Here is a 26,396-nt window from a genome sequence, read left to right as displayed (position 1 = left end):
GACACATTAAGCCACAATATTCAGAAGCAGCAGCAGTTGAACAAGGAAAGCCGGCACATGTGTCGACACTGGTCATGTTTCTGCCCAACATAAGAAGGCCGATGACCAGCAGAGTTTGCACAGCAGCAGTCAGCAGTTCGACAGATCAGTGACCAAGCAGACGGGCAATTCTTCCAAGGACAACAATGACCAGCTCAATTTATTCATCAGCAGTCAATGCTCCAGGAACTGGCAGCATACTGAACTCACATGTGTGACATATCTGACGATGCAGAAGAGGACAAAACAGCATACAGGCAAAACAATGGAAAGCCGGCACGTGTGTCAACATTGATCACATTTCTGCCCAATGTGAGAAACATAGATCAACGACCGAAGACTCAGTCGCTGCCCTACAAACTTCGCGACATTGGAAAAAACACAGAATAAATACCTCCGACACATTTTTGTGAGGTGGAACTTTGAGGAGGTCCTCCAAGGAGAGAAAGAAGACATGAAGAAATGTCACCTGGATGGATGGACTGATGGTTAGTCAGCAGATGTCATACTTCACTACAATGACTTAGCCGCTACACTGCTGGACAGAAGAAGATGTCAGTACTGCACCAGTAAGTCAACGCAGAAGATGCTATCCCAGACGTTACCACAAACAAGTTTGTGTGGTACTTACTTGGGTCTAGTGAGGATGAAGGGACAGTGGCCTCAACAGATGAGTCACCTCTGAACCTAGAGGTTGATGAATTCCACCGCAAGACGCTGAACCTGAGGGTCATTGGTTTTATTCTGGGACAGAGCACTCCATGCCATGCCATAGCTGCTTATTAAGAATGCAATGAGTGATTCACAAGGAGAAGACCGCACTGCTGCCACAGTGGGTCACGGCACGGTACTGAAGGGAAGAATATGCCGCCAGCCCTCTGCTGCAACACGAGTCATTGTTGTATCAATGATCAATGGAAGCTGCATACTACAACTCCACTGCTCTGCAGCCATGAGGAATTAAACATGTTAAAACCCATGGTATTACTCTGTTTGTTTAAAGGGTCTTATGTCTCAATAAATGACTGTTAGCGAAACCACCAATGTTTCTCTCACACTTCGCCTGCTGAGCCGAGTAAAGAACTCATTCCACCACGCAAAAAGTTGCTTTCCCTCCTGCCATCCCTGACAAGATAGTTACTTTTGCTTCCCCTTCCCACAATCCTGAAGACAATATTTCACAACAAACAGAAACTACAGCTGGTGCAGCAGACTGTCACTAGATGCCAGGAGTGTGCAGAACTGGTAACACATATTCCCTTAAACACTGTAAAGACATACATTTAGTGGAAAGTACATCCTCATGGCTCACAAAAAGGTTAAATATTTTTCATTGAAATGTTTTGTATACATATTAGAAATTCCATATTTACCACCTATGCAAATTAAGAATAAGATATTGGATGGATAGCTTTTAAGGTATTCTGATGATGCATTTAGCATCTTTTGCAGTTCATAATTACTTGTCATATTTTTCTTGCTATTTTTATGTCTATAATTGTTACCTTGCTCATAAACGTATTGGCCAATATTACTAACATTGTCTGAAATATCGTGAAATGTGCTTCTACTATGTGCTACTGTGCACAAAAGTGCTGTTTGTGTATGCACAAACATTCTCCATTGAGTTAAACAAATCATTCTGACTATGTAAACTATGGTTGTCAAATGAGAGCAAGGACCTGTTGACAGTGTGACAAGGTAGGCTAATCAAGTGATGAGAATGAGGTCATAACAGTGCCTAGGGACCTGAAAACTGAAAATGTGGCACCTATTTTTGGCAAAATTACTACGTATTATGGAGATATTTGCATCATTTTGGTGAAATTCACATCTAATTTTTTGTTTATAAAATGATTAGACTTACAATTTTCAAATGTTGTCTTGCTATGTGCCTGAAGATCAAGTGTTGATGGGGTCAGTTATTATGCCAATATAAAGGCACAATTGTGGATGTTTGTTGGCTATTTCTATGTTAAAGACATAGTGAAATGCAGAAACTGCAAGTAATTTGCATGAGTCCTTATTTACGATTCATTCCACATCTTTTGTACCAACTTTTTTATAAACTAGGATATAAGCAAGCAATATATTGTAAACATGTAACAATTTTGACGCTCAATAGTTGATATCATGTTCGCAATATGAAGTTAAAACAGAACAGAACAGAACAGCCAAAGTAACTTGCGATGTGAAAGTAGGAGTAAACTTCTCAGGCATGAAAGTGTTTGTGGGAACATCCACTATACCACTTATGTATGATACGTGGAATATCTGTGGCTTGACCACAGACTTTAGTGCCTTCTTATCTTACAAGCAGAACAGCTGTGTACCATTTGCTGTGTAAATATTCATGCAATAAAGCACTATTATTGTTCTGTACTATGTCGTACTTCAGTTATATCATATGTACACCATACACCCACTACATTGATGACCATCAATGACTGTGAATTATCCCAAATACATAATGCACTAGATACTTCACTACTATAATGTGCCAAAATTCGCAAGCCACACTGATGTTTTCCATTCTGGATAGTACAGTGCTTCTCAATTGACTCTTTGACCATGTACAGTGATCAGTTGTGCAAGTGATGAGCCTCAGTACCGTGGTTCAAAACAAAAATACAGTTAAATTATGACATTGGTGACAAACAATGGAAAGCAACAAATAATTTACTGTTGGACCTCAGTGCCATTCCCACCTTGCAGAAACACCAGGCAACAGCTGTTGTGTAACATTCTGGTTCCTCAGATTTGCGTTCATTCATTATAGGCACTGCATCTTCCACACCTACTGCAAATTAGATCCACCCACCTTTGCTGCTGCTGGCCACCCAGATTCTTAACATTCGCATTGCACTGAGGATAGATCTGGAACATAATTTTTTCTGGACCAACCTCAAACCTGATCCTAGACAATCATCAACTTGTTTGTAACACTTGGTGCCACAATCAACAATTATACTGAGAATGTTTGTGGAACATTGACAACATGTCCACATTGTTGATGACATTGCTGGCTGCCATGCACCATAGTTTCAGAGCTTTGACGTGCTTATTTCCTCTCAGTGACCAAGTCCAAACGACTCCATACCCCTACCACTGACTCTGCCATCACCACATCCTCCTGGAGCAATGACCATCATACGACATCAACAAAACCTGCTTCCATGGCACACAATACCACTAGCCACACCACAACTGACCCTGCACAGGTAACAATCATTTGCATTGCTCCCTTGCAGTCATGTTATGCCACAGACCTTGCTGTGCTCAGGTCTGCATCAAACATTTCCAGTTTGTCGCACCCACACAGCCATGAATTTGGGAACACTGCATAGACTGTCACCTGTCTTGTGAGTACTTGATAGTGCCCATAACAAGTAGCAAGTTCATCTATTCAAGAAGACGATTATAGTCACCTCAGTACTCTGTGTAGCAGCGAATGTTCTCTCTCTCTCCACCAACAATGACTACTACTGGACTTTACATCTCCAACTGTGCGCATAAGACGATCTCATTGACTTGATGAGTGTTATGCGGAGCTTCAACCTCTGCTGGTCCCACTTCTGAGAACCTTATTTTCAGCTGTGCTAGCTGTCTCCTTCCTTACAATGAACCACCTATCAGCAGACCCAAGTTCGGACATCAACTCACTACCACTCGACTGTTCGTCAATGAAAGACAAGCCTACAGCACTGCAACCACACAAGGCTACCAGATCATTGATCACAGTTCACAGATCCATGACCAAGATCCTATAATGGTCACTATCTCATCATCTTACATGGACACTCTCTCTTAAACACATCACGCAACTGAACCTAGTGATGGACTTTTAACGACACTTTCACCTCTCCCCAATTATACAACATGCCATGCTCCTGCCTGTGGACATGGGCTGCTGCATTCAAGGTGCATTCCTGGTGCCTCCACCCCTGCCTGGTGCACCAACCACTCAGGACAAACAACAGGAAGTCAATTCGTACATCTATTAGCTCACTAATGATATGCCAATTGCCGTGCATCATCAGACACATTATGCACGAAGAACATGTTGGTCCCTCAATGTCATAATGACTGATCTGCTGCCCTTGCCCTGCCATGTGAGCAGCTCATGACCGTGACACACAACCATCATGATGACAAGAGGTGGGAGCCCCGTGCATGTCCTTGGGCCCACCACCTGGTCACACTCACCTGACATCCAATCACTCCCACCCCCACTCTACCCAACACCTGCACTGTCACAGACATCAGTGATGCAATGTACACCATGCCATACCTCGCCACCTGACTTTCCCACCACTGGCATCAACAGACATGCCCCTCAGACTGTGCAGCACACCGTTGCCATGTCTCTTCCACATGACTCACCACCATGCAGCTTGACCGCCACCCACCGCCCATCTTCACATGACAGCACACCAACCCCATCAGCTATATTCACTTAGTTTCTCTTTTGACTACCGCACGCCTATCACAAGTTGCTGATGCTCTACAGCACTACACCCAGAACACAGTGGAGGAACCAAACAAAACACAATGCCTTTTTGAGCAATTTTAGTTGAACAATTCACCCTAAACCACCACTGACAACTAAACCACCATTTCCTGGCACAATTTTAACACAATGCCAATCTCTCAAGATCGCATCTCCGGCTTCTCTGACTTCAACCATGATGTGAAACAGATTGACACCCTGTGTTCATGCTTCCTCATGGCCCTCGCTCTTCCATGGACTGCCTCTATGTGTACCACACACATCGAAGTTTGCTCCGGCAAATAAATTACCGTCTGACATTGATTCCACCGCCCCCTCAACATACACAGATACAAGTTTCTCTGGCTTGTGTGGCATCCACCTGACGACATCCTCACCTCTGGCACTCCACTCCTGTCTCTCCAATCATACTGATAGTTCTCCATGTGGATGCACTGGACCCTTCCCATGTCAGCTACAGCCATACCACCTGTTCAGTGCTCAATAATTCCCATGGCAACTTCAAGAAACAGCTTGATTGTCTTTTGCAAAAGTACCAGCCATGGCATGACTGGTCATTCACATCATTATCCCCTGCAGAATCAGTCAACGACCCCACTCGTCTTCCTTTTAGTAGTCTGCACTATGGGGGGAGAGCTCTGTGGGAACATCCAGTGACATACGTTGCTACTTGACTTGGCTACAGATGTAAGTGTATTCTTAGCTTGCATGGAGAAGAATGTGTACCTGTTGTTGTTGTTGTTGTTGTTGTTGTTGTTGTTGTCTTCAGTCCTGAGACTGGTTTGATGCAGCTCTCCATGCTACTCTATACTGTGCAAGCTTCTTCATCTCCCAGTACCTACTGCAACCTACATCCTTCTGAATCTGCTTAGTGTATTCATCTCTTGGTCTCCCCCTATGATTTTTACCCTCCACGCTGCCCTCCAATACTAAATTGGTGATCCCTTGATGCCTCAGAACATGTCCTACCAACCGATCCCTTCTTCTGGTCAAGTTGTGCCACAAACTTCTCTTCTCCCCAATCCTATTCAATACTTCCTCATTAGTTATGTGATCTACCCATCTAATCTTCAGCATTCTTTTGTAGCACCACATTTCAAAAGCTTCTATTCTCTTCTTGTCCAAACTATTTACCGTCCATGTTTCACTTCCATACATGGCTACACTCCATACAAATACTTTCAGAAATGACTTCCTGACACTTAAATCTATACTCGATGTTAACAAATTTCTCTTCTTTAGAAACGCTTTCCTTGCCATTGCCAGTCTACATTTTATCTCCTCTCTACTTCGACCATCATCAGTTATTTTGCTCCCCAAATAGCATAACTCCTTTACTACTTTAAGTGTCTCATTTCCTAATCTAATTCCCTCAGCATCACCCGACTTAATTCGACTACATTTTACCATGTAAATATCCATGCAATGAAATACTATTATCATTGCATATCATGTTGTGCCTCAGTTATATCTTTCCATCGCTATACACTTGTCACATGATTAGTCGCTTGTCAACAGTATCAAAAGTCTAGCAATTGAAACACTAGAATACAAAAGAAAATTGAAGGACTACCAGATGCAAAAATCATTTTATTCAGCTGATGTATTTTCTGTCATAAATGAGCACCCTGGTACATAGCTTTTTGGTATTACTGAGATGTGTGATCAGTGTACAGTGAGGTGACAGTGACAAAAGACATGGAATATGGATATGTAAACATACAAATGGTGATAATTCATGTACAGAAGGTAGATTAGGTTAGATTAATACTAGTTCCATGGATCATGAATACGATATTTCGTAATGACGTGGAACGAGACAAATTTTCCAATACATGACATAATTAAGTTAATATAACAAATTTTTTATTTTTTGTTTTTTTTTAAATTTTTTTATAATTTTTTTTTTCTTAATTTATATTTAAAAATTCCTCTATGGAGTAGAAGGGGTTGTCACTCAGAAATTCTTTTAATGTCTTCTTAAATACTTGTTGGTTATCTGACAGGCTTTTGATACTATTTGGTAAGTGACCAAAGACTTTAGTGGCAGTATAATTCACCCCTTTCTGTGCCAAAGTTAGATTTAATCTTGAATAGTGGAGATCATCCTTTCTCCTAGTATTGTAGTTATGCACACTGCTATTACTTTTGAATTGGGCTTGGTTGTTAATAACAAATTTCATAAGAGAGTATATATACTGAGAAGCTACTGTGAATATCCCTAGATCCTTAAATAAATGATCTTGGGTGGACTCCAGCTATTATTCTGATTACACGCTTTTGTGCAATAAATACTTTATTCCTCAGTGATGAATTACCCCAAAATATGATGCCATATGCAAGCAATGAGTGAAAATAGGCATAGTAAGCTAATTTACTAAGATGTTTATCACCAAAATTTGCAATGACCCTTATTGCATAAGTAGCTGAACTCAAATGTTTCAGCAGATCATCAATGTGTTTCTTCCAATTTAATCTCTCATCAATGGACACACCTAACAATTTTGAATGTTCTACCTTAGCTATATGCTTCTGATTAAGGTCTATATTTATTAATGGCATCATACCATTTACTGTACAGAACTGTATGTACTGTGTCTTATCAAAATTCAATGAAAGTCCGTTTACAAGAAACCACTTAGTAATTTTCTGAAAGACATTATTGACAATTTCATCAGTTAATTCTTGTTTGTCAGGTGTGATTACTATGCTTGTATCATCAGCAAAGAGAACTAACTTTGCCTCTTCATGAATATAGAATGGCAAGTCATTAATATATATTAAGAACAACAAAGGACCCAAGACTGACCCCTGTGGAACTCCAGTTTTAATAGTTCCCCAGTTTGAGGAATGTGCTGATCTTTGCATATTATGAGAACTGCTTATTTCAACTTTCTGCACTCTTCCAGTTAGGTACGAATTAAACCATTTGTGCACTGTCCCACTCATGCCACAATACTTGAGCTTGTGTAGCAGAATTTCATGATTTACACAATCAAAAGCCTTTGAGATACCACAAAAAATCCCAATGGGTGGTATTCGGTTATTCAGATCATTCAAAATTTGATTGGTGAAAGCATATATGGCATTTTCTGTTGATAAACCTTTCTGGAAACCAAACTGACATTTTGTTAGTACTTTATTTTTACAAATATGTGAAGCTACTCTTGAATATGTTACTTTCTCAAAAATTTTGGATAAAGCTGTTAGAAGGGAGATTGGATGATAATTGTTGACATCAGATCTATCCCCTTTTTTATGCAAAGGTATAACAATAGCATATTTCAGTCTATCAGGGAAAATTCCCTGTTCCAGAGAGCTATTACACAGGTGGCTGAGAATCTTACTTATCTGCTGAGAACAAGCTTTTAGTATTTTGCTGGAAATGTCATCAATTGCATGTGAGTTTTTGCTTTTAAGCAAGTTTATTATTTTCCTTATTTCAGAGGGAGAAGTGGGTGAGATTTCAGTTGTATCAAATTGCATAGGTATGGCCTCTTCCATTAACAGCCTAGCATCTTCTAATGAACACCTGGATCCTACTATACCCACAACATTTAGAAAATGATTATTAAAAATATTTTCAACTTCTGACTTTTTGTTCATAAAGTTTTCATTCAATTTGATGGTAATACTGTCTTCCTGTGCTCTTGGTTGACCTGTTTCTCTTTTAATAATAGTCCAAATTGTTTTAATTTTATTATCAGAGTCGGGTGATGCTGAGGGAATTAGATTAGGAAATGAGACACTTAAAGTAGTAAAGGAGTTTTGCTATTTGGGAAGCAAAATAACTGATGATGGTCGAAGTAGAGAAGATATAAAATGTAGACTGGCAATGGCAAGGACAGCGTTTCTGAAGAAGAGAAATTTGTTAACATCGAGTATAGATTTAAGTGTCAGGAAGTCGTTTCTGAAAGTATTTGTATGGAGTGTAGCCATGTATGGAAGTGAAACATGGATGATAAATAGTTTGGACAGGAAGAGAATAGAAGCTTTCGAAATGTGGTGCTACAGAAGAATGCTGAAGATTAGATGGGTAGATCACATAACTGATGAGGAGGCATTGAATAGAATTGGGGAGAAGAGGAGCCTGTGGCACAACTTGACAAGAAGAAGAGACCGGTTGGTAGGACATGTTTTGAGGCATCAAGGGATCACAAATTTAGCATTGGAGGGCAGCGTGGAGGGTAAAAATCGTAGAGGGAGACCAAGAGATGAATACACTAAGCAGATTCAGAAGGATGTAGGTTGCAGTAGGTACTGGGAGATGAAGAAACTTGCACAGGATAGGGTAGCATGGAGAGCTGCATCAAACCAGTCTCAGGACTGAAGACCACAACAACAATAACAACATCAGAGTTGCTGATTTCAGACATGACACACATACTTCTGGATTTTTTAATAACTTTTCTTAATATAGCACAGTAGTTTTTATAATGTTTGATAGTTTCTGGGTCACTACTCTTTCTTGCTGTCAGATACATTTTCCTTTTCCGGTTACAAGATATTTTTATACCCTTAGTAAGCCATGGTTTGTTACGAGTATATTTAACTATTTTCTTGGGGAAGCAGTTTTCAAATACATTTACAAAAGTGTCATGAAATAAATTATATTTTAAATTGGCATCAGGTTCATGGTACACCTCATTCCAGTCTAACTGCTGTAGGCTTTCCCTGAAATTTGCAATTGTTAAATTGTTGACTGAACGTACTACTTTGGAGGACTGTTTAGTACTGCTGAATGGAGCTATGTCATATATTGTAACTAGCTGTGCACCATGATCAGAAAGACTATTCTCAACAGGCTGAGCATTTATCTGGTTAAACTTATCTTGGTCTATAAAAAAGTTATCTATCAGTGGGCTACTATCCTTTACCACCCGAGTAGGAAAATCAATGACGGGTGATCCAATTGAATGAACCGAGTAATACTTCAAGGTCATTTTTCCTAGTACCCTCTTTCAGACAATTTACATTGAAGTCCCCACAAATAATAATTTGCTTCCCCCTGTCTGACAGATAGCACAACAAGGAGTCCAAATTTTTCAGAAATAGATGAAAATTTCCCGATGGGGACCTATATACAGTTACAATTATAAATGTGCCTTTATTTAATTTAAGCTCACAGGCACATGCTTCTATATGTTTCTCTACACAAAACTTTTTTGTTTCTATACTTTTTGCACAATGATAACTTTTGACATATATGGCAACTCCTCCTTTCTCCATATTTTCTCTAATTACATATGCAGAGAGCTTATATTCACTTACATTTACCTTATCCATATCAGTAACAATGTGATGCTCAGACAGGCATAGTATATCTATTTCATCCTCAGCTTCTAAATCTCCTCAAGAAACCAGAAGCTCATCTATTTTATTCTTTAAACTCCCAATATTTTGATGAAATATACTAACATTATTTTTAATTATACTTTTATGAGAACCTTTCCTTATTCTAACATTTGCAGTATTCTCCTGTCTGAGTTTCTCATTGTGCTTAGGCCTAGTTCCTATACCAGTGGTCACATGGTGTTCAGAGAGGCAGATTTTGTCAACTGGGTTGAGTGCTCCAACACCTGTAACCACTGGTAGTTTACCATTCATGGCAGTGCCTCCCCCCCTTAAGGGGCACCGGAAAGGCTCAAAATCATGAAAAGTTCAATTTTTACTTTTTTTCTTTTTCTGAATCTGCAGACTATTACCTTTTAATAGATATATAATTTATTCAATTCCGAAGACTACAACTATTTTAAAAATGTTTTTGAAATGTGTTCTACATGGGCGTGACCCACTGTGGCGCTGTTAAACTGCTGTCTTATGGTGTTATTATTAACGTCCGTGTTCATCAGGTACATTTTAGTGATGTGAGATAAAGTATGTGTTGTGGCTAACCTGTGATGGTTCAATATATATCGCTGGTGTGATTGTCGATTGTTTCATGTTTATTTATTCTGTCATTATCTCGAAAATATTCGTAATTAATTCTGTTTCTTGAGTCTCTGTTTTGTTGAAGTATAATAATGAGTAAAATTAACGTTATTAGAAATCCTCTGAAGGCTTTTAAGAAAAGGAGAAATGTTGGAAAGCCAAAGGTATGTGTTATTATTACTGTAAACAATAAAGACAATAACCAAGTGAGTGAACCTAACCTCTCAAGTACACCTGCCCATAGCAGTGAAAGTGGGAAAGAAAATACTTCACAGAAGAAGCTTGTTTCAATGAGTGAAAACTATGAATGTTTTATGGGCGAATCGGATGTGAATGAAATATTTGATATGTTGGTTCTCAAAGGAATTTTTTCAAACTGTGTAAGATGTATTCATTGTAGTGAAGTTGGTCTGGAACTCTCCATAATAAAGCACGTAGGACTTGCTAGTGAAATACAACTGAAATGTGATAAGTGTTCATACATGACCACCTTTTGGAACAGTGTTGCAGTAACTGCAACTGAAGAAAATGGTAGCAAAATCTACGAACACAACATTAGATTTGTTTATTCCTTGCGTTCAGTTGGTAACGGTGCTACTGCAGGTGCAATTTTCTGTGGCATCATGAATCTTCCAAATCCCACAACCAAGTTTACGACCTATAATAAATTAATAGGGTCTAAAGTAGAAGATGTCTGTATAGAATCTATGAAGAACGCTGTGGAAGAGGCAGTAATGGAAAATAATGGTAACAGAGATTTGACTGCAGCGTTCGATGATACCTGGCATAAACGGGGACACACATCTCTTCATGGTGTAGTATCTGCCACCAGTATGTATACAGGGAAAGTTTTAGATGTAGCAGTAATATCAAAGTATTGTAGATGTCCACAAAAATATAAAGGTACACATGAAAATAATTGCAAAGCTAACTATAGTGGCAGTAGTGGAGGAATGGAAGTGGCTGGTGTCGCCAGTATATTCCAGCGTTCTGAGGCGTGTGATAAAGTGCGATATGTTAATTACCTTGGTTACGGTGATTCTAAAAGTTTCAAACATGTTCAAGGACTGAAGCCCTATGGTGATGATGTTGTAGTGCAGAAATTTGAGTGTACTGGACACGTACAGAAGCGAATGGGAACAAGACTTCGGCGACTGAAAGCTTCGTACAAAAAACAAAAACTCAGTGATGGTAAAGGGTTGGATGGGAAGGGAAGGTTAACTGACAGTGTAATTGACAAAATACAGAACTATTATGGAATGGCTATTAGGCAAAATACACAAAGTGTCGACGAAATGAAGAAGGCTGTTTGGGCTCTTTTTTTTCATACTTCTTCAACCGATGAAAATCCCCAACATAGCTTGTGTCCCAAAGAAGAAGACAGTTGGTGTAAATATAACAAAGGATTGCTAACTGGTGAAGTGTCCACTCATAAGAATAGTCTGCCTCATGCAACAATGGAGGTGATAAAACCTATTTTCAGAGACTTAGCAGCACCTGAACTGTTGAAAAAGTGTATTCACGGAAAAACTCAAAACCCCAATGAAAGTGTAAATAGTGTTATATGGTCGAGAATCCCCAAGACTGTATTTGTTGGAATAGAAACACTTCACTTTGGTGTGTATGATGCTGTTGCGACTTTCAATGGTGGCAACATTGTAAGGTGCAAGGTATTTAGAAATATGGGAATGAAGATAGGTTCTAACATGGTACGAGTGATGCTTGCTTTAGACAAGGAACACCTTCGGGCTGCAGACAGGGCTGTAAAGAGTCTAGAAATACAAGCAAGAGTAAACAGGAGGAGGAACAAGAGGAAGCTGGAGGAGGAGTTTGCAGAGGATGAAGATAATCCATCCTATGGACCTGGAATGCACTAAAAAGTTAATCCAATCTTTGTCACTCGATTCCCAAAACTTTTATTTTCTCATACTAATTACATGTTTTCTAAGGATCTTCCAAACATATTTGTTTCAAACTTTCAGTAAATGTTACACAGTACCTTCTGCATAATTTAACACAGCTTTTTTCCAAAAAACTGTATATTTTTGAATATATAAATAAAAAATTGCAAAAAAAATGTTGTGAATTTTCATTACAATTGAAAAAAAAATCATCTTTAATAACTGAACTAAAATTTTGTAAAATCCCTGTGTTAAGTTGTAGCCCATATTCCAATAAATAATCTGTAAAAAGTTCAACTTCCTACCTCAAATACTTTGTGAGGAAAGATGTAATTTATAAGCGTTATTTTAACATTGCAAGTATAGGGCGTTCCGGAGCCCCTTAAATTTCCTGCTATTTACCCCAGCCAGTTTCCCCTTCCCTTTCCTGTTGAGATGTAGGCCGTGCCTGGTATAGTCCCACCTACTGAGAGAATCAACAGGAACCACACCAATATGAGCCCCCGCACCCGACCCAAGCAGCTGTTCCAACTCCAAATTAACTCTCCCAACAGAAGAGTTCAAATGAGGCCAGTCATGGCATCTCAGGGCAGATACAAATTCAACATTGGTGTGTCTCGATGCCGAAGCAATCTTTACCAGGTCACACTCTATGCTGTACCCAGGATCTCTGTCGATGCTGTTCCCTGGCCCTCCCACAATAACCACGGTGTCTTCCCTGGTAAATCCTTTACAGAGTGAACCTAAATCCTCTGTCACCTGATCCAGACTAGCACTTGGTTTGAAAAAAATTGTGACCTGGTATTCTGGTCCTAATTCCTCCTGCAGAAGTTGGCCTACACCTCTGGCATGAGAACTGCCTAACAACAAAACTTTCTTCCTTTTCAATGACTTTCCTACATTCTTTTTCAATTTCCTATTGAAAGTTTGTTGTGTCCCGTCTACACCTAACTCTGCTTGAGGCTCATCAGTTTCTAACTGAAGCAACAGGTCAAACTTATTTTTGACATTCACCACAAAACTGTCAGACTTAGTTCTAGGCCTGTTCTTTCTGTTACCTGTTGCCACTTCCCACCTCTCTTTGCCCTTCTCCCTCCTTAACCTGTCCAGATCTTCCCTAGCTTGACCTAGCTCAGCCTGAAGGGCAGCAATTTTCCCCTCCTGTTCCACTATCTTCTTATCTCTGCTGCAAATCCTACATAATCACTGATGAGCCTGATCCACTTTCCCGACACCCACGCCACTGCAGTCCCCCCAGTGAAAAAAACTACTGCATCCACCACACCAAACCCCAGAACTAACAATTCTACGGCAAGTCAGGCACTTCTCACCCATGGCAAAAATAATACTTTAGCTAGAATAAATCAATTAAATTACCGAAAATGAAAAAAGACGTTACAAGAATTAAGCCTATTTACAAATGTATATAATCAAGTTTCTGATTTAAAATTCCGCTGTTTTTCTGAGATCTGTATTAAAACAATGAAGGTATACGCTATTTATTATATATTTCACTCGATGGAATGAAAAAAAGGACAATTAAACGAGATACTTTAAGTTTGATTCTCCAAAAACGTTACTAGAATTAGGCCTATAAACAAATGTATATAAGCAAGTTTCTGGTATAAAGTTACGCTGTTATCTGAAATCTGTATTAAAACAATGAAGTTATGCGCTATTTACGGTAGTTTACTTATTTGTTACCGAGAAACTAGTCAAATTACCGTGAAACAAACACGTTTACAAAATTTAAGCCTAAACGCGACTTCGCGAAGTTACGATCTTTTCGTGTTTTCTGAAAAAATACGCAAAGAAAAGTGAAACCTTTAACGGCAAGACTAAACGATACACTAATGCATGTATTTAATTTGTTGTCGGTGTTAAACTAAATTATATTCCTGTCTAAATCACTTAACTTTCTGGAAATAGTTTCTGGCGTCACTTACTCGGCGGCCATCTTGGAACAGTGAATTGGTGGGGCTGTCATTTGTACTCAGGTGATTCATTCCTCACATGATTATGGCCACACTACAGGAATTAAAAGATTTTGAATGCTGAATGGTAGTTGGAGCTAGAGGCATGGAACATTACATTTTGGAAATCATTAAGAAATTCAATATTCTGTGATCCATAGTGTCAAGAGTGTGCTGAGAATACCAAATTTCAGGCATTACCTCTCACCACGGACAATGCAGTGGCCGACGGTCTTCACTTAATGTTTGCTTAGAGCTGTCAGTGCTAATACACTATCAACACTGTGTGAAATAACCACAGAAACCAACGTGTGACTTACATCCGTTAGGACAGTGTGGTGAAATTTGATGTTAATAGGCTGTGGTAACATATGATCGATGCGACCTTTACCAGGGTGTATACGTGGACAAGGAAAAAAAATTCCCGGATTTCCCGGTTTAAAATACGCTTTCTCCCGGGCGAAAATACACTTTCTCTGTGTTAAATGACAGTATACTTTTCCTCGGCACTGTACAACTTATCAATCCTTAGAATGTTTATGGTTTTCTACACAGACGTAGAATTTGCAGGCACTTTAGAAAACGAAACCCAAGGAGGGAAAAAAAAACACGTTTTGGAAAGATCTTTGATGTGCAGCAACACGTACGCTGCATTTCTTCGTTTTACGGAAGTACAAATTCGAATTCTACGAAACACTGCATGTTACTTTCCGAAGCAATGAAATTGAGATTGCGGCGCACTTTTGTAAGCCAATCATAGCTCATGTCACGTGATCTCGGCAGCTGATGACAGCACAGGACACGTAGTATAGTCAACCAATAGCAAGATCACTCTTAAGTAGCGCGAACACACAAAAAGAAAAGTTAATCGTTTAAATTAATATGCATAGTTTTGCTAGGAAAAAAAAAGCTTTCACAAATAATATTGGTCTCAAAGATTAATAAGCTGCAAGAGAGGCTAAGCTTCCACATATAATGCTGATCATCTTGCGCGTGTTACACTTCAAGATACGCGACATAAATGTCTGATCTTCTGGGCTCGAAATTCTTCTAGATGGTCGTCCTCAAAGAGTTGATTTTTAAATGAGAGTCAAACGCTCTGTGATTTAATAAATTTATCGTACATCCTCGCACATAGTTCATCTTGCGTAAAAGGAAATTTACTTTGAAAGTAACACTTTTCAAACCACCATTCGCAATATTTTCCCGTGACGTGTTAGAAATTGGTTCGTTTCAGCAGTTGCCAGAGAGCGCCATATAACAGGCGTCACTGCGCCTGCGCAGCTACGATGACGCAGGAAGCCCGCATGTTCGTAGGTGTAAAATATTAAAAGATCTTACATTATGTCATAAAAGAAACAAGACATCAAAGGATAATTCAGGAGCATTGGAATTTCGTGACCTATACTAAAATACATAATTCGGTTTAAAGTGCACAATCTTATGTCCAGATTCGGATGTAAATTTCCTTGAGTACCAGTACTGTATTATCTCACGTTTGGTTCTTTATTATGGCATAATGCCATACAAGCTAGAAGATGGAAAACGTGCACTTGAAATGCAGCGAACAGTTGAAACTAGCCAACAGTGTGAAATTAAATACTTCGTTTCAAATAAATTGAATCAGCGCAAAATATTAATAAAAGCCAAATCTCTTTAGCAAACCGACAAAAATAACTTCATTGTTCTGCAAGGTGATTAATGCCTGGCTGTTAGAAAGGTGGAAATAAAACCTGAAACAAACAACATTTTAGCCTTCCGTAATTATGTGAACGTATTTTAATTCATTTGGTAGCTTCTGGCCACAGAAATCCGTTTTGTTTTCATTTAACAGGAAACAGCAAAATCACTAAACATAAACTCAGGTCACGTGGAGACTACCCACCTCCCCACTACAACTCAGACTGCTCTGTGCATCAGCCCTGGATCTACGACATTTCCGAACCGGAGCAATTTAGATAGTGGCGCCCAGCCACGCATCTATAGCCAGAAGCGGGAGATGGAACTACTCATAGGCAACTCAGCTGCGCATGTGCAAGAGCCCGCCCGCAACTGCTCAAATGAATCAAATGTAAACAGCTGTCATGTCACGCTCATCGGAAGCAATTTGTTGTTAGGAAGACTGCATATTCTTCCTAAAGCCTTTGAGACACTTTGGTTGGCAGACGCTTGTATGTGCACTGTGTTTTGTTGTTGTATACGGCGCATTTCCTTTGCAACTTAAGTTTTATTTATTTATTTTTTTTTTTCCTCTCGTTCCATGTTTTTTGCTGCAGCATTATTCTGAAGAAGCGGGATACAGTAATATCCTTCGTTAGAGTATAGGTTCTTATCAGTAAAAATCACAAAAATTTAACCTGGTAACTAAAACAAGGAAAAGTTCCCGGAATTCTAAAAAAATCCCGGGTTTTTCCCGTATTTCTCCCGGATGAAAAAATTCCCGGGTTTTTCCCGGATGTCCCGGCTTGTATACACCCTGTTTACTAACAACATAAAATTGCCTGCAGTGCTTCTCCTGGGCCTGTGACTACATTGGTTGGATGCTAGTCGGAAAATCATGGCTTGGTCAGATGAGTCCTGATAGGATTTGTGTGTGGTGCAGAGAAAATGCAGCCATGGACCCAAGTTATCAACAAGGCGCTGGGCAAGCTGGTGGTGGCTCCATAACAGTGTTACATGAAACACACTGCATCCTGTGGCCCACCTGAACCAATCACTGATTGTAACTGCTTATGTTGAGCTACTTGGAGACCACTTCCAGACATTAATGAACTTCAAGTTCCCAAAAATGATGGCCTTTTTATGGATGACAATGTGCCACATCAATGTGCCACATCTGTTTGTGAGCGATTTGAAAAACTTTCTGGACAGTTTGAGAGAATGGTTTGGTCATCCAGATCACCTGACAAGAATCGTATCAGACATTTATGGGACATAATCAAAGAGTTCAGTTCATGCACAAGAGCCTGCACTGGCAACACTTTTGCAACTATGGATGGCTATAGAGGAAGCATGGCGCAGTATTTCTGCAGGATACTTTCTATGACTTGATGAGTCCATGCCACGTTGCATTGGTGAACTACTCTGCACAAAAGGAGGTCCAGCATGATATTAGGAGGTATCTTATGACTTTTGTCACCTCAATGTATATGTAAAAACAAATTATTATGTTTGTGTTTTTTAAAAAAGGGAACACCAAGTCATTCCATATTGTAGCAAATTTACAGCTAAGGTGATTAACAGAATGAACAAAAAAGTAATAAAAACAAATTAACTCTAGGAAGAGTGTCAAAGGTATATTTTATTTCTTTCACTGGAGCACATTGATGTATGGCTATTGACTATAACTAAGTTTATTCTGTTACCATTCACTGTTATCTTCACAACCTTACTGAGACCAGCCCCAATCCCATTATCAGCACGGCAGAGATAGAAACCCTCATCTTCTGAATTTGCTGCTGGGATTGATAGGGTCCCATTTGACAACACCATGATGTGAACCTCTGATGTATCCAGCGACTGAAAGTCTGATGCTTTCCCACCTAAAGTAAAACAAAACAGCAAGAGAGCATTCTATGAATTAAAGAAACCACATCTTCAACAATAGTAAAATTAATTTCCATTTATCAGCAATGACTGTAAAGTCAGTTTATCAAAATCTAAAGTGATTTCTAGTTCCTGAGATACATGGCATCCAGTAACAGTCCACTGTAGAAGATACTATGATGAAAATATTAGCTTGCTTAACTGATGTTTGTATAAACGAGGTAAGATAAAAAATATGTGGTTTATAAACTAAGTACAAAGAGGAACAGCTTTCTGTGTCAATAAGGAAAGGAGAGTGAAACATTTGAAGTGAAGAAGGAAGAGCATACAAAGAATATGAATCCTTCCTTAGCTGTGACTTAGAGACTAAAACTACACTGTATGTTCCCATACTGTATAAACATCTGTTTTGTTTGAATATGAGCCATTTGTTGTATGCTACATAAGAAAGCGAACACAAAATCAGCACATTAATGGGTAATTATGTAACAGGACATTCCTGTACTCATTTGGAATCACTGACTACATTAAAATTGAAATATATTTTACATCACTTCTTTTTTCTGTTGCATTTATGGAAAATACTGCCTTCCATGCAAAATAAACAATAGTCTGTACGTAAGTGGGGAGATATGGCACATAAGTTCTTCACATACTTGAAAGAGAACTGTGACAAGTCAGTAAATCAACTTTTACTAAAATCATTATTAATTTGTCTGAAATATAAAAATTAAAATTTAAACAGAAACTGTAACCCAATCTTTTTTCTTTTCGGCAAATTCATGAAACAGTTTTCATTTTGAAATTTATAAAATGACATTACAATAATTTGTAAAGTAATCATAAAACCATCATTATGAAATAACACACACTCTCTCTCTCTCTCTCTCTCTCTCTCTCTCTCTCTCTCTGTGTGTGTGTGTGTGTGTGTGTGTGTGTGTGTGTGTGTGTGTAGCTGCATGAGGTGTGAAAATATTATGAAATGTGACAAAACAAGTCAGATGCAAATTTAAAAAATCAGGAGAGAGTATCTCAGAATATTCTACAGGTGCAGAATGGCTGACACAAGGGAAGGATAAAGGCAGCAAAGCAGACTGTTAATTGAGGCTTAAGGCTGATCATGTCAATATATTCATCATCATGTCAATATATTCATCATATATTCACAAATGAGGAAGAATTATTCCAGTCTGACATGCTGCTTTAGGAAGTAGTGAGATAAAATATTTGTATGTTGTGTGATAAGTGCACTCTGCAGCTCACAGCAAGATGAACTCAAGCACATTACTAATCTCACCTTGACCATGCAGCCACGAGACAACTGGCTGAGGATAGCCCTCTGCCTTGCAATTAACAAGGAGCGGATTGCCAGCTAGTGTAGACACATCCTGTGGTTCAACAAGCCATCGTGGGGAAACTGTAAAACAGTAATGAAAGGAATAAAACTACTAGCCTATAAATGAGCCAGGAAGCTTAACATACACCTGAAAAATTGTGTAATTGTTTTATTGCAGTCTTCCACTGTTAAGGTCTAATTTATGTAAGTGATTTCACACCTAGTGCACTGAGATATGCTTGTGTGGCAAATAAGCTTTCTTTTATAAGTAATAAAAGTTATACACTTACATAGATGTACAAAAGATGAAAACAGGAATATATTCAAATTTCCTGGCAGATTAAAACTGTGTGCTGGACCAGGACTCGAACTTGAAACCTTTGCCTTTTGCAGGCAAGTGCACTACCAACTGAGCTACCCAAGCACGCACACAACCCGTCATCAGGGCTTTACTCTCGCCAGAAAGCAAAGGCCCTGAGTTTGAGTCTCGGTCTAGCACATAATTTTAATCTGTCAGGAACTTTCATTTCAGCACACACTCCACTACAGAGTGAAAATTTAATTCTGGAAAGATCCCCCACGATGTGGCTAAGCAGTGTCTCTGCAATATTGTTTCATCCAGGAGTCTTAGTCCTGCAAGGTCTGCAGAAGACCTTCTTTGAAGTTTGGAAGTGAGAAGACGAGGTACCGGTGGAAGTAAAGCTGTGATGACAGGTCATGAATCATATTTGGGTAGCTAGCTCAGTTGGTAGAGCACTTGCCTATGTAAGGTGAAGGGCCCAAGTTCGAGTCTCGGTTTGGCACACAATTTTAATCTGCCAGGAAGTTTCATATCAGTGCACTCTGCTGTAGAGTGAAAATTTCAGTCCAAAAATATATTCCCTGTCATTAAAGAGCAGTGTATTAAAATCAAACTTCTATGTTTAGATGAATGACAGGAATGAAGTAGGATACAAAAAAATCTTATTGCTGAAGGTGCTTTAAAATAAAGCGAAATGTGTTTGTTCTAAATATGAATTTTATTACAGTCACAAGAGATCATATATAACTTGTTTCATATTCCATGAATCATTTGTACAATTAATCATAATGATGTGGAAAAGGTTATTTTATACTCACATTACACATGCATTTGTAAATATAGCAACATGCTGATCGTCTACACTTTTTTTTTTCAGTACCAAACTGCAATTGCAAAATGAAGCCTAATAAACAAAAAAAAGACAACATGTATAAGACTTATCTTGTATGAAGATACGTGGTACCTGATATTTATCTGGTGGCTCCCATATTATCTACAAACATAGATCCTGCCAAAAATCTGAGGTAAGTTGTCCATGGGTGTCGGATGAATGTTTTGATACAAGGAATCTAAGACAGCATATATTTTATTATCAACTAACCCAACTTTGTTTTCATGTGTCATAATTCTTTACAGATCAGAGGTGGTTATTACCTATTTATAGTAGTTGTTCAAAATACTGACCACAGTGGTCTGGACAAACTGTTCAGTAACATCTCATGGATTGTACCACAAGATCCAGCGTTTCATGGTATTGGCTAATTTATTTCATTGATAATGAATTAATATCTGCATTTTGACAGGTGCTAAAAGGGGGCAGTAAATAAGAAATTATATTATATATATTTATTTGTAGTGTATTGTTTTGTGTTTGTCATGGAAAAATAATATTATATCAAAAGAAATACACTTGAAAAATACAAATTGCAAGAGAGAATTTCTGGTCCCTTGTCCTCACTACAGGTGGGTTCTTCTGACCCTGCAGTCTTAGCAAATTGCCCTTCTACAAGTAAGACGAAGGGAAAATTATGTTGCCTTCAAGACTGTACCTCCAAAAGCAATGGTATCCAGGAGACTGCTTTATTTTGTGGAGCCTGTGGCTGTTCATGTCTGTAAGCCATGCCATCTGTTTTTGGTAATATTGTGAACTGAAGTAAAATTCATCTACAAGTGGAAATGTAATTATATCTAAAAACAAAGATGATGTAACTTACCAAACGAAAGAGTTGGAATGTTGATAGACACACAAACAAACACAAACACACACACAAAATTCAAGCTTTCGCTATCCACGGTTGCTTCATTGCAAAGAGGGATGGAGAGGGAAAGACAAAAGGATGTGGGTTTTAAGGGAGAGGCTAAGGAGTCATTCCCATCCCGGGAGCGGAAAGACTTACCTTAGGGGGAAAAAAGGACAGATATACACTCGCGCACACACACTTATATCCATCCGCACATATACAGACACAAGCAGTCATTTGTAAAAGCAAAGAGTTTGGGCAGACTTCCACCTCAACTGAAATCTCTGCCCAATCTCTTTGCCTTTACAAATGTCTGCTTGTGTCTGTATATGTGCGAATGGGTATGTGTGTGTGCGCGCGCGCGAGTGTATACCTGTCCTTTTCCGCTCCCAGGATTGGAATGACTCCTTACCCTCTCCCTTAAAACCCACATCCTTTCGTCTTTCTCTCTCCTTCCCCCCCCCTTTTTTTTTGTGGTTTTAGGACGCACAACTTCAATGGTCATTAGCGCCCTGACGACGTTAAGAATGCACCGCGAGGCACAAGTTTAAAACAACAACTAAAAGGGAAAACACGATAAAAGACAGACTGACAGGCATAGGATTAAAAAACAGCATCATCAAATGTCCTTAGTGAGGTTTGTCAAATTGATAAAACGAAGAACACGAGCAGCTGCTCGTGGGTCATCCGCTAAAACGGCATCTAAAGTACATGGCAGGTTAAGATCGAGACGCAGTGCGTTAAAATCCAGGCAGGACATTAAAATGTGGCGGACCGTCAGCAATTGCCCACATGGGCAGAAAGGCGCCGTCGCAGCCGTCAGCAGATGGCGATGGCTGAACTGGCAGTGTCCAATTCTTAACCGGGCCAAAACTACCTCCTCCCGCCGAGAAGGGCGTGAGGAGGACGTCCAAGCCACGGGAAGAGGTTTCAAGGCCCGAAGCTTGTTGTCTGTAAGAGCAGCCCAATCGGCATGCCACAGCGAGAAAATGCGCCGACAAATAACCCTGCTAAAATCTGACGAAGGGACACAACAAGAAGCTGTCCGAGGCTGGAGGACCGCAGCCTTGCCTCTCCTTCCCTCTTTGCTGATGAAGCAACTGCGGGTTGTGAAAGCTTGAATTTTGTGTGTGTGTTTGTGTTTGTTTGTGTGTCTATCAACATACCAACTCTTTCGTTTGGTAAGTTACATCATCTTTGTTTTTAGATATATTTTTCCCACGTGGAATGTTTCCCTCTATTATATGGAAATGTAATTAAATACATAATCAAAAAAATCTGGAATGGCAGATAAACATTGCATAATATCAAATAACCATCCAACATTATGAAACATTGTACAAATGGTGGGCACATAAAACACTACCGCAACTATATAAAATTTCTATGATGGCCAGATTAGGATTTGAGAACCCTCCTCCCAAACACCAGTTGACTATCTTAACCACTGCTTGACATCACTTGGTCTCTGTTTGAACAATGCAACTAAGAGAAGAGTTATGATACATATAAGAACAACACAAAGTCCCATTGTACTTCTCTCAAAATGAAAATCCCAGTGAAAGTGATATGGTAAGATAGCAGGTTAGAAGGGTGCTGAAATTCTGTTTGATGACCTGTTCATTACCTCACTAGATTATTACTGTTAAAGTTTAAAAAAAGAAAAACTATATTTCCCATCACAGATCAAGCCACTACACTTACTAGATTCCAGAATTTACTACTGTACTTTCACTGCCCTATTTCCTCCAAGTCAGTTAATGCCTTTCACTAATCAACTGAACCTTTAATTAAGAAACTGCATAAGTAAGTATTGATTATAAATCTATAGGCGGCACCTGTAAATGAATTATTACCAATGTGGATATACAAAGCGGTTCCATAATCTTTTGCATTTTCTTAACTGCTATATATTTTGTAAACTAAATTACTGCATAACATATAGGTCATCCAAATTAGTAAAATTTAACCTAGCAGTTTTTCAAACAATTATGTAGTTTCTGAAATCAGAATATGTTCACACACCTGTCTTTATATAGCACACTCCACCACAAAACCTTTGTCTGGGCCTAGAAATCTTAGAAGTATCATCTATTTGGAAGGGTGCCTAATCAGTATCACTCTTAACATGCTAACATCTATGCGAGAGTGTGCATTGAGGTAACACACCATAAACAACTCTATGTAAGGAGTCTGTGATCAGAAGTTATCTGAGATACATCTATGCTGAAGTTCAGGAATGTATAACAAGCCTGAATTATGTTTAAATCTGTTCAGATGCCATGTTCATGTATTAACAGAATGACAGCATATAGAGGAATTTGTTACCATCACTCATACTTCCAGTGTATCCATGTGACTCAATCAAAGCAGCTAAGTGTGCATGAGCTGTGCTTGTTTGTGCAAATATGTGTATGTTTTCTTTGCCGAGGAAGGCAGTGGTTGATAGCTGCATGTGTAACAGTCTTTTCATTGTACCTGTCTGCAGCACAACTGGTCATCTTTACATTATATTGTTGTTATTCCAACCTTAAGTTTCCATTGACATGTGGTGTATTTCTTGAATTTCTCTTTCAAACCAGTGTGTGAATACTTTGGACACTGATTATGTACTGTGACGGTATACATATTCATCCTATTGAGTTGTGAATAAAAAGAACTGATATAGTCATTGTTTATATAAACAGAAGCCAAAGCTATCAGGTGTATATTGTCTTGAAAGTTGATTGTGACTGTGAATGTCCTATCAATACTATACTGATGACTGATAGGGTGAAGGGGCTTGCTTGTTTAAGTCATTTAATATGAAAATTGGAACTGGTCATGGTGAAGTTTGTTGCATTTTATACATAAACAACGTATGTTCATTTTACCACACTCAAAATCATGGTTCTTTTTTTTCTTTTTTTTTTCAGTTCACTACAGTGGTATGATTGGATGATGTAGGTTAAATGGTGCTGCATATCAAAAGAAAATGGAAGAAAAAAGACATAGAGGAAGCAAACTTAATTACTGCAACAGGACACCTACTTTAAAGGTAAATGCAAACATGCACTTCATGCCTTTGAAAATTCAGGCAAAGTTGTGGTTCAAAACATTAACAATGAACAATGTAGCTCTGGAAGTGCAGGTGAAACTAGGGTTATAAATGGTGAACAGAATGCAGAAGTTCTAACTTGAGTTCTAGAAAGATCTACACTCTCTACGGCAGAGTTCCCAGTAATGACCCATTTCATTGGGAAAACACTGACCAGATACTGGACTGTTTGTCAAAAATGGTATTAATCAAAACAAAACTGCTGATTTTTTCTATGTCCTCATGATGGTATGCTGATGGATCTCAGAGATTTTGCAGCAAGAAGCTGTTTCAGAGTGTTTTGGTGACTGAGGAAATTATCAACCGTGAAATCTTGTATATTCTCCTAGCCCAGGATCATTATTCTGTGCATGTTGTGAAGTATTTGGTGGTGCACCTCAGCTTCTGGCTTCAGTGACTGAAGCCATGCTGGAATATGAATAGCTGCATGAAAATTCTATTAGTCATGGAGACTGCTTCTTAAAATTGAAAAACAGAATGAAATGACATGAACAGAATTGATGAATGGTTGCTCATACAGCATGAAGTTGCATATTGGAGAAGTGTGCTAAAAAGAGTTAGTTCAGTAGTTAAGATGCTCACTTCTGGGAGTCTAGCACATCATGGAGAAAAAGATGTGTTCAGTTCTGTGAAAGATGGAAATTTCATTATGTGTCTGAAATTAATTGCAGAGAATTATTATTTTCTGGCTGACCATGTAGCAAGGTCTGGTATCCCCAAAAAGGATTTATTTCATACTTGTCATCAGCAACTTATGAAGATTTCATACATCTTACGTGGGGGGCAGCAGTCAGTGACCCGAAACATAGACAATGAAGTTATTACTTCTACATATTTTTCAGCCGTTGTAGATTCTACACCAGTAATATGCCATAATGACCAGTTATGTAAAATCATCAGACAAGTAACCAAAGATGCGCTCTCAGTTGAAAGATTCCTGTGTTTTATATAAAAAAAACAGGCCATACATAAAAGATGCTCTTCTGAAGCAGTTATGAATTCTTTAGAACTTCGTGGACTGAAACATGATGACTGTAGAGGTCAGCCATATGATAACACGTCAACATGTCTGATGTATGTCTGGGCAGTTGGACAAGACTCAAGGACCGAAACTCTAATTTTCTTCAGTCCATGTTTGACTCACTAGCTGGATCTAGTTAGCTCATGAGCTGCACAGCGGCATATCAGTTTTTGAATTAATTCAAAGTTTTTATACAGACTCTACGGGTAGATGGAACATTATGGACACATTGTTTAATTCTGTGAGTATGACACTGAAGTCACTGTCAACAACATGATGGTGTTCACATGAGGATGCTTGTACAAGTTTGAATGCAGATTGGAAAGCACGATTTACTGCATTAAGAACACTTTCAGAAAATGTGAGTCATAGTGTTAGATGTGATGCTAAAAGTTTCCTTAATATGTGAAGTAGTATTGAGGTAGCTTTCATGACAGTGTGGGACTGTTTTTTTGTAACAGTTTGGCAAAAGTATGAAAAACAGCAAGCTGGGGATGTAGACAATTCTATTTCTGTTGAAATGTATGGGTTTCTTCCAATGTTTGTGGATGAGCTTCAGGCATCTTTTTCAATTCAGAAAGATTCTGAAAAGAAACTTACAGAGATGAGGAATTTGGAATGAGTTCCATCCCCTTCATTTGCTGAGGATCAAAAAAGGAAATGTCAAATTAAACACAAGAGATTCTTTGATGAATCATCTAATTCATAAGAAGAATGCAAATGTTCTGAAAAAGAAACAAGACCTCATTGAGTTGAGATCAGGAGAAGAATGAAAATGTCATTTCCCAAGATTATACATACTCTTCAGGATGAGTTAGAGAAGAGAGTTAATGTCTATAAAAAATAAAACTTAAGATTTTCTCTTCTCCCAAATATCACCAAATTAGAAGCTGTTCAAATTTACTATGCTGCAGAGAAGTTTTAGCCATTTATAATTCGGTCGTAGAGGATAACTTTGGTGAAGTATGCAGCCTATATGTTTTAAAAGCTAAGAAAACT

The 26,396-nt window shown here is 38.7% G+C and overlaps 1 protein-coding gene across 1 annotated transcript in view; it reads right to left on the bottom strand.

Annotated features, from left to right (window-relative positions):
• LOC126094923 (Down syndrome cell adhesion molecule-like protein Dscam2) overlaps positions 1-26,396 on the bottom strand; it is an 873,814-nt gene that overhangs the window by 180,289 nt on the left and 667,129 nt on the right. The window contains exons 15-16 of the mRNA XM_049909573.1: positions 19,198-19,317; positions 17,720-17,896 (exon numbers count right to left, since the gene is read on the bottom strand). Of these exons, the coding sequence (XP_049765530.1) occupies positions 17,720-17,896; positions 19,198-19,317 (297 nt within the window). The remainder of the gene's footprint in view (positions 1-17,719; positions 17,897-19,197; positions 19,318-26,396) is intronic.

Source organism: Schistocerca cancellata, chromosome 1 (genome assembly GCF_023864275.1).
Source record: "Schistocerca cancellata isolate TAMUIC-IGC-003103 chromosome 1, iqSchCanc2.1, whole genome shotgun sequence".
In the NCBI taxonomy this organism is placed as follows: Eukaryota; Metazoa; Arthropoda; class Insecta; order Orthoptera; family Acrididae; genus Schistocerca; species Schistocerca cancellata.
The sequence above is the reverse complement of the archived record's forward strand: the minus strand, read 5'-3'. Positions and strand labels throughout refer to the sequence as shown.